General features: G+C 36.8%; 1 protein-coding gene and 1 long non-coding RNA gene across 2 annotated transcripts in view; one reads left to right on the top strand and one right to left on the bottom strand.

Moving 5' to 3' along the window:
- Positions 1 to 11,068, top strand: part of REEP3 (receptor accessory protein 3) — a 103,602-nt gene extending 92,534 nt beyond the window's left edge. The window contains exons 7-8 of the mRNA XM_004049474.5: positions 6,109 to 6,254; positions 7,287 to 11,068. Of these exons, the coding sequence (XP_004049522.1) occupies positions 6,109 to 6,254; positions 7,287 to 7,343 (203 nt within the window). The 3' untranslated portion in view covers positions 7,344 to 11,068. The remainder of the gene's footprint in view (positions 1 to 6,108; positions 6,255 to 7,286) is intronic.
- LOC129525016 (uncharacterized) overlaps positions 1 to 11,423 on the bottom strand; it is a 36,186-nt gene extending 24,763 nt beyond the window's left edge. The window contains exon 1 of the long non-coding RNA XR_008669038.2: positions 11,310 to 11,423. This is a non-coding gene — a long non-coding RNA (uncharacterized lncRNA). The remainder of the gene's footprint in view (positions 1 to 11,309) is intronic.
- Positions 11,424 to 14,660: the final 3,237 nt, after the last annotated feature.

The following is a 14,660-nucleotide window of genomic DNA, read 5'->3' as shown; positions in this document are numbered from 1 at the left end:
CAGAATGGTATGTATTCTGAGCCTTTCTTCCCTAAGGAAAAACTTTCATCAAAACTTTCTCTCTTGACCGTATTTTTAACAAAGCAGTATGGTTCTAGGACCGGAATAGGTGAAGAGAAGTTAAAAATAGATCGTCTAGATAGACACAAACCCAGGTGTACATGGAAATTTATCAAATGAGAAAGACTATCTTTCAAATTGGTGGAGGAAAGACAGATTATTTAATAAGTGATGCTAGGATAACTGTTAGACTGCTAGAAGGTGGAGTAGAAAATGAAGTTATATCTCTGCCTCAAATCTTAGATTAAAATAAATTCTTAAAAGATTAAGATTTAAGTATAAAAAAATTAAACTCTATAATAGGAAGTCCCTGTGAATATTTTTATAATCTTCAGATAGATAAAATTTCTTAAGCATGATATCAAAACCAGAAAACATAATGGAATAGTTTTTGAGATTTTCCTGCATAAAAAATACATAAAACTATAATACAGGGGGGAAAAAACATAAAAAAGACAAACTACAAACTGTCAGAAATATTCCCATTATATGTTATAGGCAAAGGGTTCAGATTCAACAATCCAGTAGCCCTTACAAACCAATTATTGTCAATGCTATCAAAGAATACAACTGTCAAGAAATATATGAAAGAGATTCTCAACCTCAGATAATCAAAAAATAGTAATAATAATAATTTTCGTTTGCCAGATTGGCCAAAAAAAAATGTTTTTAATTAACAGTGCTCTGTGTTGGGAACTGTTTCAGTTATCTAGTTATCTATTGCTGCATAATAAGCCACCCCAAAACAGCGGCTTGAAACAATCATGGTCATTTATTTTGCTCACAGATCTGGGGGTGACTGGACTTGGCAAAGCAGTTCTTGCTCAGGGTCTCCTGCAGCTGTGGTCTGACAGCAGCTGGGCTAGAGTCATAATCTCAAAGACAGCTCACACATCTGCTGTCTGAGCTGAAAAGAGTCAAGCAGCTGCTGGCTAGAATGGTTGGAGCCTCTCAGCCATCTCCCTCTATGTTCTCTCCATGTGGTCTCTAAGGGTGGTTGGACTTCTTACCTGGCAGCTGAAGGCTCCCAGGCCAGTGTGCCGAGAGAAACTTGCAGAAGTCCTAGAAGCAGCATCGCTTCCGTCACATATTTTGTGGCGATTTGTTGAGGCAAGTACAAAGGCCTCTGAGATGTTAAGGGAAGGGGAGTGTCAGAAAATCTGTAGACATGTTTTAAAACCACACAGCAAGCCTGTTGAGAAATACTCTTAGGCACTTTTTATGAGTTTAAAATGGAATAATCCTTTTGGATGACAATCTGGCAGTAATCATCATAATTTATTCCCTTTAGCTCAGCAAGAAACTTTTAAGAATATGTCATAAGGAAATAATCAGACAAGTGTTCAAAGATGTATTTACAAGAATGTTCATCTTGTTGTTTATAATAACAAATATTGGAATGAACCAAATGCCTAGGAGAAATGATTAAGCAAAAGGTGGTTTATTAGCTGTGAAACATAACAATGTCAGTCTATACTTAATGATATGAAAACATATCCAGATTGTAGGGAAAAAAATAATAAGTAGATGATGAAATGGATTAATATACCTAATTTTTTAAATGTATATACATAAGAGAAAGTTCGGAAGGGTATTACTAAAATGGTAACAGTGTTTAGCCCTGAGTAGTGAGCTTTTTCGTTTGTTGTTGTTGTTTAAATTAACCTATTAATCTTAAAATCAGAAGTAAATCAGCCATACTCTTCATTTTGAAAAAATAAGGTATTCATTTTCGGGTTTTAAGTTAAACAGAAAATGTTTTTGTTTTTTTGTTTTTGTTTTTGTTTTTGTTTTTTAATATATTAATGGAGATGGGATCTCAGTATGTTGCCCACCTCTGCTTCCCAAAGTGCTAGGATTACAGGCATGAGTCACCAAGCCCAGCCAGAAAATGTATATTTTAATGAAAATATTTGACTTGATTCTAGTGTCTCCTCTCTCTTTGATTCAAGGATTGGTTTAATAAATTGCTAAATTAAACTTTTTTTTTTTTTTTGAGGTGGAGTCTCACTCTGTCGCCCAGGCTGGAGTGCAGTGGCGCAATCTCAGCTCACTGCAGCCTCCACCTCCCAGGTTCAAGCAGTTCTCTGCCTCAGCCTCCTGAGTAGCTGGGATTACAGGCACGTGCCACCACACCCAGCTAAGTTTTGTATTTTTAGGTAGAGATGGGGTTTTGCCATATTGGCCAGGCTGGTCTCAAACTACTGGCCTCATGTCATCCACCCACCTCAGCCTCCCAAAGTGCTGGGATTACAGGCATGAGCCACCACACCCAGCCTAAACTTGTGGATTTCATTTCCCAATAAATTCTAAATTTGGCTCCTTGCTCTGTCCTCACTCTCTGTGGACTCTGTCATTTCTGACCTGCTATACTACAGTAACCTCCCCACTTACGCTCCCTTCCCTCAGCCTTATCCATTTCTGATTCATTTTCCAAAGCGCAAGAAGAATATTTTACAAAACCCAAATCTAATCATGTTACTCTTCTGCTTAAAACATTTCAATACTCTCCCCGAGCCTCCAGAGGCTTCATTGCTCTCTGATGAAGTCCAAACTAGATAGCATGGTGTATTAACTCCCCAGCCTTGTTCTCCCACTCCATCAAGTGCTAGCCATACAGAATCACGACTCTTTGAGGATTTAGCTTAGCCACCACCTCCTACAAGGCCTTCTCTCATAACGCACCCTTTCCAACCCACCCCATGCTGATTACATTCTGTTACTGTATGCTCTCTGGCACCTTGTCATTAGCTTATAATATTTATTACAGTATCATAATGCCCATTACCGTCTGTTTCCCCTATTGGACTCTAAATTTTTTGAGGGTAGAAAAAGACAGCTGTGTCTTTTTCATCCTTGTATCCTCATAATTCAGCACACTGCCTCATTCATAATAGAATTTTAAAAATACTTGTGGAGTAATGAATCAATCCATCACTTTTCCTGAAGCTATAATTAGATAGCTAATAAGATTTTTTTTAGCTGGAATTAGGAAAAAAGAAAAGAATAAGATGTATAATCATCTTTTGAATGAAATTCCAATTCCTAATCATACAAAATGAGAGGCAATTAAAATAGCAAGGACTGGGTTTGTTGAACTGTGGTCTTATGCTACATTTGTGGCCTTAGAGAAATTGTTTATCACAGTTACTTCCTTTCTGACTTTTTCCTTGATTCCTCATTCTGTTTTACCATATTAGGATCAGGAATACTATATAAGCAACATCAATAGGAAAAAAAATCTAGAAATGACAACCTAAACCTGAAGCCTGGTTTATTTTTCTCAATTATAAAATAAACATTTTTTCAAAATAAGAATTTGGCAAGTAAAAAAAGAAAAAATGAAAAAATTTAAAATCACCTGAAAGCTCACTTCCATGAGATATAATCCTTTCATTTATGTTTTTCCTTTGTTTGTTTCTATATGTACATTTTTTTTTTCCCACACTTAATATTGCTTCAGGAGCTTTTTTCCAGGACCACTGACCCATCCCCTTCCTTGCCACACTGGCCTCCTTGCAGTTCTTCCAAGCAATCCCCAAGCCCTAGCTACTCTCCTCACTGCCTCTGTGCATGCTGTTTCTTCTACCCGGAACACACACACTTCCTTGGACCACTGCAAGAAAACAAAGGATCTTGGCCTAAATAAGGACTGATTCCACTTCCAAATCTCCTCTGACTTCTAGCCTAGAAGTCTAAGAACATAAAATTATACTTGACTAATATACAATGCAAGTTGCTTATGTTGTTATGAGAGTAACAAGCTTATTAACAACTCTTTGTAGTTTGCTTAGTGTTTCTCAAATTATTCATGTCTTAGAAGAGCAGACCAATAAACATGTGTTCAATTTTTTTAATATGTATATTTTTTGAAACAGGCTATAATGCAGTGGCATGATCACAGCTCACTGCAGCCTTGACTTCCCAGGCTCAGGTGATCCTCCTACCTCAGCCTTTGGAGGAGCTGGGACTACAGGTGCACAACACCATGCCCGGCTAATTTTTGTATTTTTTGTAGAGAAAAGGTTTTACCATGTTGCCCAGGCTGATCTCAAACTCCTAAGCTCAAGCGAACCACCTGCCTTGACCTCCCAAAGTGCTGGCATTACAGGGGTGAGCCACCAAGCCCACCCCAGTTTTATTTTTTATCACATGCACGGAATCTTTCCCGTGCCTTCTCCTAAGCCTGGAAATCCTTCTACTCTTTTTTTTTTTTTTTTTTTTTTTAAGAGATGGAGTCTTGCTCTGTCACCGAAGCTGGAGTGCAGTGGTGCAATCTCAGCTCACTGCAACCTCCACCTCCTGGGTTCAAGCGATTCTCCTGCCTCAGCCTCCCAAGTAGCTGAGATTACAGGCTCCTGCCACCACGCCCAGCTAATTTCTGTGTTTTTAGTAGAGTCGGGTGTTTCACCATGTTGGCCAGGCTGGTCTCGAACTCCTGACCTCAGGTGATCCGCCCACCTTGGCCTCCTGAAGTGCTGGGATTACAGGTGTGAGCCACTGCGCCTGGCTGTAAGTCCTTCCACTTTCTCCTCACCTGACAATTTAAGTATTTATGCTCCTTATGCTCCTTATTTTTATTAAAGGAGAATTTATAACTTCATGGGGATTTCTTTCCTTCTTCTTCTTTTTTTTTTTTTTTTGAGATGGAGTCTCGCTCTGTCACCCAGGCTGGAGTGCAGTGGCGCGATCTCAGCTCACTGCAAGCTCCGCCTCCCGGATTCATGCCATTCTCCTGCCCCAGCTTCCGGAGTAGCTGGGACTACAGGTGCCTGCCTCCATGCTTGGCTAATTTTTTTTGTATTTTCAGTAGAGACAGGGTTTCACCATGTTAGCCAGGATGGTCTTGATCTCCTGACCTCATGATCCACCCGCCTGGGCCTCCCAAAGTGCTGGGATAACAGGCGTGAGCCACCATGCCTGGCCTCTTCATGGGGATTTCTAATCTCACCCCTTTCTTTATAACCTACTTAGTACTCTGGTTGTCTGAGACTTGGGCCCCTGTCTTGCTGTCTCCAGCATCCTCAGGCAGTGGTTCTCAAAGTGTGGACCACAGACCATGAGCACAAGCATTACCTGGGAACTTGTCAGAAATGCAGATTCTCAGCCCCACCTCAAATCTGCTGAATCAGAAATTCTGGGGTTGTCAGAACTTGTATTAACAGGTTCTCAAGGTAACTCTAATGTGCTCAAATTTGAGAACCTCAGCTTCAGGGTTGGAAGAGTTTTTGTCCTTGAGGCCAAGCCTCAAGATGCTCTCAGACTTCCTGACAATAACCATCCTGACTGTGTGGATGTTTGCATATTGGCCCGTAGTAAGTCTTTATAGCTACACATAACAGCCTTCTAGCATACTCGCATGATCTCTCACTGATCTGCCTGATTCTATTTTCTTTGACTAGTATCTGTCACATAGTGTGTGGTACTTCTAATTACTGCAGCCTACCTGGCTGGGTTTTATCTCAGCAACTGCAATAGCAGCTAACATCCCCATCCTCATCACCTGCCCCCAGTGACCTTATTTTGCCCAAAGTTCTAGCCCCCTGGGGTCTTCCTTAATGCCTTAAGTAAACCCTACCATTCCCAGTCTTGACAAAAGATATGACACATAGAAGGGAAAAGCCTTAATTCCTAATTCAAGGCGAAAGTGCAAATGACAGACTAAAACACAAATGCTTGGGTTGAATTCATGAAGAGGAGGAAAGGTGGGAAGAGACTTTTTGCTCTGTTATCTATTTATATTCTTGAATTTTTTAACAAGATGGTGTGTTACCTACTCAAAAATAAATTATTTTATAATTATTTTTAAAAATGCATAGTAAAAATAAGAATGATCAGGGAAAATTTCCTGGAGGAAATGAGTTATGAGTTTCACCTGGAATAGTGCGAGGCAAAGCTTAATGATAAAGGGCATGGAGCACATTCCAGATGCAAAAAGAGTAACTGGGGGAAATGCAAACCATACAAAAAACTACACAGATGGGTCAAAGAGCCGGCGCTGACTGGTGTCCTTTTACCAAAACATGCTGTTTTTGACAACTTGTTTAGGTTATGGAATTCCACTGAAAGACGGAGATGAGAAAACAGATGAAGAAGCAGAGGGGCCATATTCAGATGATGAGATGTTAACACACAAAGGGCTTCGAAGATCCCAAAGCATGAAATCTGTGAAAACCACCAAAGGCCGCAAAGAGGTTAGTTAAGCGTAGAGCTGTTTTCCTAATGATTAGTGAAGGATTTCCCTGCTGCATTATCATTTAGGATATTAATGATCCATAAATGAAGGATTGGAATGGTAGAACAGCAGTTTGATTTTTGTTTTTGTTTTTTTTTTTTTTTACTTTTTGGGGATAGAGCTTTTTTGCTCTGTCAACCAAATTGGAGTGCAGTGCGGCGTAATCACAGTTCACTCAAACTCCTGGGCTCAAGCAGTCCTCCCACCTCAATCTCCCAAGTAGCTGGAACTACAGGCACATGCCACCGCACCTGGCTAATTTTTTCATTTTTTGTAGAGACAGGGTTTCACCATGTTGCCCAGGCTGGTCTTGAACACCTGGCCTCAAGCAATCCTCTCGCCTCTGCCTCTCGAAGTGCTGGGATTCCGGGCATGAGCCACCTCACCTGGCCAGCAGTTTATATTTAAAATTCTTTATTCAGATCAATGTATCAGGATATCAGGAAATTTTGAAAATGGTAAACTCTTGATCTTCTGCTATACGTAGAAAATGGCATTCTCATTTAGCAAATCACATAGTTCAAATACCCAGTCCCAGCCCTATGCATAAATAAAGAAAGCAATGAATAAAATTAACCACACAGTTTTGCTTTCAACTAATGCTACATGAAGATTAAATAGTAAACAGTTAACCATAATAACATATTGTCTTTATACCCAGAAAGCAGTGGAGGACTGTGAATGGCCTCTGATCATTATAATCAATGTTCATTGACATTGTACTAAGCAAAACATAAATAATAGGATTAATGTTTTTATGTTACATTAATGTTTTTATGTTATTAGTAATAATCTGTAACATACATCTAAATATTACCAACTACATTTTTTATGAGTTTATAAGTAGTGCTGTCTTATATACATTTATTAAGAGAATTCATTCTTTATATCAAAAAGGTAAAAAAATTACTATGATTATGAACTATTAAATCTGATGTAATTTTTTAAAGTAATCATCTAATTCTTAATAATAAAACATTTCTCTCTTCAGGTGCGGTACGGGTCACTAAAATACAAAGTGAAGAAACGACCACAAGTGTATTTTTAGTCATCTACACATCAAATATCCCAAGACAGATTATGCTAAATACATCAGCTTCATCTTCTAACATGATATATTCAGGATTTACACATTAAAATGATTATTTAAATTGTGGCAGTGACGGGGTTTACTTTCATAAATTTAAATTTTTATTTCTGTAACAATTTCCTCCAAATATTGACTACTAAAGGCAGTTCTGTAAAATGTACTAATATGTATATTAGAAATTATAGAAAATCATGTTGTCCGTTTTCAAATTCATCAACAGCCTAGAGTGCCTGAGATATAAGATGAAACACAAATCCACAGTATACTTGAAAGGAGCCTTTTTACGGTTCAGGATAAATCAGCCTTTGTAATGTACTGTGTTTACCTCCTTTTGTGTTGTATCTGGTAATTAAATAGGCCTCAGATCCAGCAGTGACATAACAAGGACATAATGTAAGATAATAAAGTAGGTTTTATGTATTCTTTAAATTTTTACTTATATAATACTTTCTAGTTTTTCCACCATCAGCTGAAAGTTTTTGAAACAAATATTTGAAAACCAGGTATCCACACATAGCACTTTTATTCCTGACTAGTTTTGCACACTTGAAAATTGTTTACTTATTTTACAACTGTTTTACTGATGCTATCTTTATTGTTTTTGCCGTATTCTGACATGTCAAATCTATGCCTTGAATTATATCATCTCTTTTCCTGTGGGTTTCATTTGTTAAATTAATTGGATTTTAATAATATAAAAGTATAGCTAATTGTTCAGTTTTAACTTTTTAATTATCTTCTTAACAAATAAGTTGCTTTAAACATTAACCAATTTTCTATATTTAGCTATACAGAGTAGTTGAACTTAACATGTTTTTGTCAACACCAATTACATTTTCAGCTTTTAAAAATGGTAGCTTTTGTGAAATAGAATCAGTGACCAGTATAGCACTTAGATCCCTTCTAACTCATATAATTTTTCTCAGCCAATCCATTCATAAGCTTGGCATTGATATGTGCTGCTAGTTTATAAACTGGCATTGACGAAAATCATTTGAATCTCTTCTGGCTGAGATAATTTGCCAATGCAAAATACAGTTGTCATTAATCCTGCACATTAGAAATTATTAGAAACATATTACTTTTTAACTTTAAAATCTCAAAGAGATTTTGAGTTATTGAATTCTTAAGGCTTTCTTAGCTTGAACTGATAACTATGCATTATGAACCCTAAGTCAATATATTTTTGGTGGTTTTAGTGATCAGTAATCAAATTTGTACTTATTATGCTTGTTCAGGTAATTTACTTGACTGTTCTATTTGTTTGTCCAAAAGATAAAATGATGAGAGAGATTTGAGAGGTCTTTGATCTGTCTCCCTTTTAAGAAATGAAGCCAGCTGGTAATGTATATTCAGGACTTCCTCAGAGTATTGGCCAAGAACATAATGTTTACACAGGAGTACCTTGATATAATGCATACATTGTCTCATGATAATAGTCATAAAATATTTTATGGATTATTTCACATTCTTCATATATAACAAGTAAAATTCATTCAGTTTTCTTCTCCCAACGTTTAATTCTGAATAACTCTATCTACTTTACCCTAATTTTTAGCCTCTTAATTTCTGGAAGGACTCTAATTTCTATTCCAAATTCCTATGAATTCTAATTGTAAATTATCGGAAGAGAGTTTTATTTATATGACCTGGTACTAGACTTCTTAATATAACTGTTACACTGTCCTTGTCTTTCCTACTCAAAGACAGTATCATCTGAAGTTGCCTAATAAGGTCATGTGAGTCAAGAACTTTATCTGTGGGAGCTGATTTGCACCATTTTACCATATATATATATATTATATATATATATATATATATATATATTTTTTTTTTTCCTGAGACGGAGTCTTGCTCTGTCGCCAGGCTGGAGTGCAGTGGCACCATCTCGGCTCACTGCAACCTCTGCCTCCCGGGTTCGAGCGATTCTCCTGCCTCGGCCTCCCGATTAACTGGGTCTACAGGCCCGTGCTACCACGCCCAGCTAATTTTTGTCTTTTTAGTAGAGACAGGGTTTAACCATGTTGCCCAGGATGGTCTCCATCTCTTGACCTCGTGATCCGCCCGCCTCGGCCTCCCAAACTTCTGGGATTACAGGCGTGAGCCACCGCGCCCAGCCACCATTTTATCTCTTTAAAGTCTGGTCCCAGTATTAAACCTATTCTTTAGTAAACTCATATTACTGTTCTAAATTGAAGAAATTATTTATTACTCTGTACTTCTAGAATCAAAATTCTTTATCAAAGATAGTCTCAAAGAGGTAGTACAAATCCTGTTTAACTACACTTTTTCACATTCACAGTGCTTCCTCTGATATCTTTCCTTACATCATTATACACTGTTGATATCATTTTACTCTTCTTTCTCTTCTACATTTCTTAAATTTTGGTTCTTTTCCTGTACATGTGTTTTTAGCGGAGCCCTTTTCTTTGAACTTTGTCTAATTAGCCTGTACATTTTTGTTTCTTTTAAGGTAGAACAGATCTTTTTTTGTTTCTCCTTTTAAGTCTACTGGTTTTAAAAGAGGTAAATGTATCCATAGACCACAGTGCCTTGCTTTTTCCTCTGCCAGCACATGGAGCACGGGATTAGATGCACAAACCTATTTAGGGAACTATTTTGGTAGATGTTTGAGTTTATACAGAAATTGCAGCTGGTATTTTATTTTGCTCTACATTTACTCAACTTGTCCATTAGTATTTAACTATTTCCAGAGTTTGTTTAGGAGTAAGAATTGACCCATTCTTTAGTTTACCATATTTTTTCCTGGTATAAAAAGGAGCCAGAAATAAGCCTTATTGCTAAATAATTAATTATGTAAGCCCACCTAGGCCCTGCATAAGATCCCCCTCACATACTTCACAATATATATATATATGTGTGTGTGTGTGTGTGTGTGTGTATTTGGCTAAAAAATTATACTGCCAAAATTACTGATTATAAATACTTGACTACACTGATTGATGGGACAAAATGATTAAAGTATTTTCAGGGATCTTATTCCATATGTCACCACCAAAGATTTCTACAGTGTTATAAAGTATATAAATATTCCAAATTTCTGTGGTTAAATATTTTTTCTTTTTTTTCCTTTTTTAGAATAACACAGTCTGCGCTTTCCAAAAATGCTTGAACTTTTATGTTGTTAAGAAATATATAATGATATCTTACATTAAGCATGAGTCTAATTTGTATTTTTAATTGGGATGGACTAAATTTTCATTTGATTATCAGGAAAATTAAGGAGTTATATATTTAAAAGCAATGTTCTGTGTTTTCTTCTTTGTAAGTTGACTCATTTGTGAAGCAATTAGGCAAATTTTGAGAAGATCATTGTTATTGTGGTTTGCAGTATATATTTCTTAGTAAATATCACTTAAGATTAAATTTTTCAGAAAGAAAATTATAGCTTTTTTCCCAAAATATTTTTAAGATTTAATCTTTTTGTAGTATGCTACAGATTTAATGTATATTAACTCTTTTTTAAGACATTGACCATGACTTAACATTTTGTCTTCTAACACCTTTTAAATCTATGTACTTTAATAGTTAAGAGAAAATAAGTTTGCAGATTTTTAATAATCTGTTTGTAAAGGCTATCTCTAAGCCTAGTATGTGGGTAATTTTACAGGTGTGTTTTTTGATAACTTTAATATAAAATAAACTCATTTTATTTGTGGCAATTCGCGTTTCTTTTTTTATGCCAGAGTACATATGTTGGATTCCATGAATTGGTATTACTTATTATTATGTGTTGATTAAATATATGCACACACTTAGGATTACAGATCACAGAGCAAAATATGAAAATCATAAACATTCTGGTATGGTCGTCCATAGGATTATGAAAAAGAAATACTGAATTGTTAAATTTGGATGTTAGAAAGGGAAGATAGGAAAAACAAAGAGTACAGAAATCCTCACCATCAATTTGGATGGGTTAGCTGTCTCAGGCATAAAATGTAACACAAAATTCAGATTTATGTATCCTGGAAATGTTCTGGGGTTCCATCTGTTTTAAAGTTAGACGTCTGTCTGCCTCACATTTAAGCTTTAGAGAGAAATCCTATGTTTTAAGAAGTTTCTTTGTGTTACTTCATTATGACACATAATGCGTGTTAAGGTCTTTCTAGATAGCATTTTAAATGGAATTATTTTCATTTTTATTATGAGGTATATACTTGTAATGATCTAAAGAGGTTAGAAATATAAATAAAAATTCAAAAGAACACAATATATGAACAGCATTTTTTTTCAGTGTTTTAGTCTCCCTTTAAATCGTTCACTGTTCTGAAAAAAGAGATTTACAAAACAAACATCATGTCAGAGGCTGATGAATTGTTCCCTGGGAAAACATTCTACCCTTTTACCTACCCATTAGTATTTTGGTCTTAAAACACTCTCCTTATGGTCTGTCTTTGGTAACGTTTTTTAAACTGCTTTTTATAAGACAATGCTTTGAATTGAAATTTTAAAGCACAGGATTGATAATTGTCTATAAGTGTAAATTACTAAAGGACCATGCTCAACAAAAGCAGGAAAGTCACCATGCATACTGTTTACCTTACAATCTCAGATTAAGAGAGAAAAAGGCAAGCATGTTATTTTGGCATTATGTGCAAATCAAATCAGCATCTATTTTTTTTTAATTCAAAAATATCCACTGATTACCTGCTTCTTATGAGAGCACTGTTAGGTTTCTGCACAATGCTTATATCCAAGTAAAGTAGCATAGAATTAATTTAAGGGAAATAATTCTTGCTGTTAATAAAATGAATTCACCATTACCAACCAAATCAATGTTTGGATTATTTGAGTATTATTTATTCTAGAATTTATTCTTGGCTATTGAATAATTCATGTGGTTCTCTCAGAGCAGTTTTCGTTTTTTAATTATTGGTTCCCTTCCCCTACCTCTTACATCCAATACATTGGTAAGTTGTTTTGGCTGTCTTATCTCCAAAATACATCCTGAATCTGACCATCTCACTCTTGAAACCTTACTACATTTTCAGTAGCCTTGCAAATTTTTCAAGGTGACTTTTAACCTTGAGTCCCTTAGGACTGCCACAGTTTCTTATATTTTCAACCAGTGCCTTGGGGAATACTCACAAAAAGAAAGTTGTGAAGGGAGAGAACAGGATCGGATGCTTTTGCACATCAGTCTTGTGTTTTTCTCTTCCAATCACTGTTTAATGCTGAGATTTGGAAAAGATGCTTGAGGAGAGTTAATGAAGCCAGGTTAGAATATCTGGCTGAATTCTAATGTGTTTTGACAGGATGTTAAACTACTGGGAAACATGGGGTATATGTGGGCATTTCCCCCATGGCAATGCTAAGCATAATTTAAGTCACTCTCAATTTGAGGGCTACAATAGGTATGGTAGTGCCAAGAGTCAATAGTAAGTATCTGAATTAGTCAGGGTTCTCCAAAGAAAAAGAACAAATAAGATATGTAGAGAAAGATTTATTTCAAGGGATTGACTGGTGATTGTGGACACTGGCAAGTTCAAAATCTACAGGGTGGGCCAATACACCAGAGACCCAAGGAAGAGCTGATGTTTCAAGTACAAAGGTAATTCTGCTGGTAGAATTCTCCTTCACCGTTGGATGAGGCTCATCCACATTATGGAGAGTAATCTGTTTTACTCAAAGTCTACTGACTTCAACACTAATTACATCTAGAAAATACCTTTACAGCAACATAGACTACTGTTTGATCAAATGCCTGGGTACCATGGCCTAGCCAAATTTGACACATAAAATTAACTATCACAGTATCCTTAAAATTAAATTCCAAACGCTAGGCGTGGTGGCTCACGCCTGTAATCCTAGCACTTTGGGAGGCCAAGGTGAGTGAGTCACTCGAGGCCAGGAGTTCAATACCAGCCTGGGCAACATGGCAAAACCCCATCTCTATGAAAAAATACAAAAATTAGCTGGGTGTCATGGCGCATGCCCATATTCCCAGCTAATTGGGGGGCTAAGCTGGGAGGATTGCTTCAACCTTGGGAGGTCAAGGCTGCAGTGAGCTGAGATTGTGCTGCACTCCAGCCTGGGTGACAAAGTGAGACCTTGTCTCAAAAAAAAAAAAATTCCAAAAGAAACTCCACTTCAAAATATAAAGTCATAAATTCAGTATGTAGAAATTATAAATATTTTATTAATTTATCTTGTAAAGAAAGGGGATGTTGTAGCACATGATGTATTTGGAAGAAGAATTAATACTTTATAAGGCTTGTGTTGCCCCTTACATTCAGTTGTGATAACCAACAGTAGTATATGTTTGTTTTCACACTTTGCGAAGAGGCATCATCCCGATTTTACAAATACGCAGAGACTCATCAGTGACCAACCTGTGACCGGGTGCAGTGGCTCATGCCTGTAATCCCAACACTTTGGGAGGCTGAGGCGGGTGGATCACTTGAGCACAGTTCGAGACCAGCCTGGGCAACATGGCAAAACCCCATCTCTATAAAAAATACAAAAATTAGGTGGACGTGGTGGCTGGCGCAAACCTGTAGTCTCAGCTATTTGCGGGGCTGAGGCAAGAGGACCGCTTGAGCCCGGGAAATTGAGGCTACAATGAGCTGTGATTGCACCACCACACTTCAGCCTAGGTGACACAGTGAGATCCTGTCTCAAAAACAAAAACAAAAAACAGTGACCAACCTACGACCCAAGCAACCGCAATGTTTGTGACATCGGACTCTGTTGTTAATTCCGTCACAGTTGGTTGTCTTAGAGATCACAGAATACTTGGAAAGTTAACATGGAAATGATTCCTTCCATACATGTATTATATAATACAAAAGTTTCAGATTATCAGGATGTTAGATGAAGTAAAGTTGTTAAGTCATTGGAAGTTAATGGATTTGGTTTCAAGAGTAGCTTTAGTACAGAGAGAAAGGATGCTTTTAAAGTGAATAGAAAAAAATGAAGACAAATAATTTACTATCAGTTATGGACTAAGACAAACAGGAAGAATCTGAAGAGTGGATGCAGCTGAAACAGGAGGAGTATCCTCTCAGGAAGTGCTTTCCTTCCTTCCTCTCCTTTCCACCAACATTTGTTCCACGGCTTCCTCTCTTCAAACCACACCTTGTAAACCCTTTTATGTGCTCTGTTCACAAGAAGAAGAATTTCATGTGCTGTTCCATACTGGGTTTTAACTAATAAAATGCACACACACACACACAAAAGGCCAAATGCCTTTTTACACAGGAGATTAACTTTATTCAGTCTTTAAGCTGAAAGCAAGTACAGTTAGGATAT

This window comes from Gorilla gorilla, chromosome 8 (genome assembly GCF_029281585.2).
Source record: "Gorilla gorilla gorilla isolate KB3781 chromosome 8, NHGRI_mGorGor1-v2.1_pri, whole genome shotgun sequence".
Lineage (NCBI taxonomy): Eukaryota > Metazoa > Chordata > Mammalia > Primates > Hominidae > Gorilla > Gorilla gorilla.
Note: the sequence above shows the minus strand (reverse complement) of the source record. Positions and strands in the feature narration are given on the sequence as shown.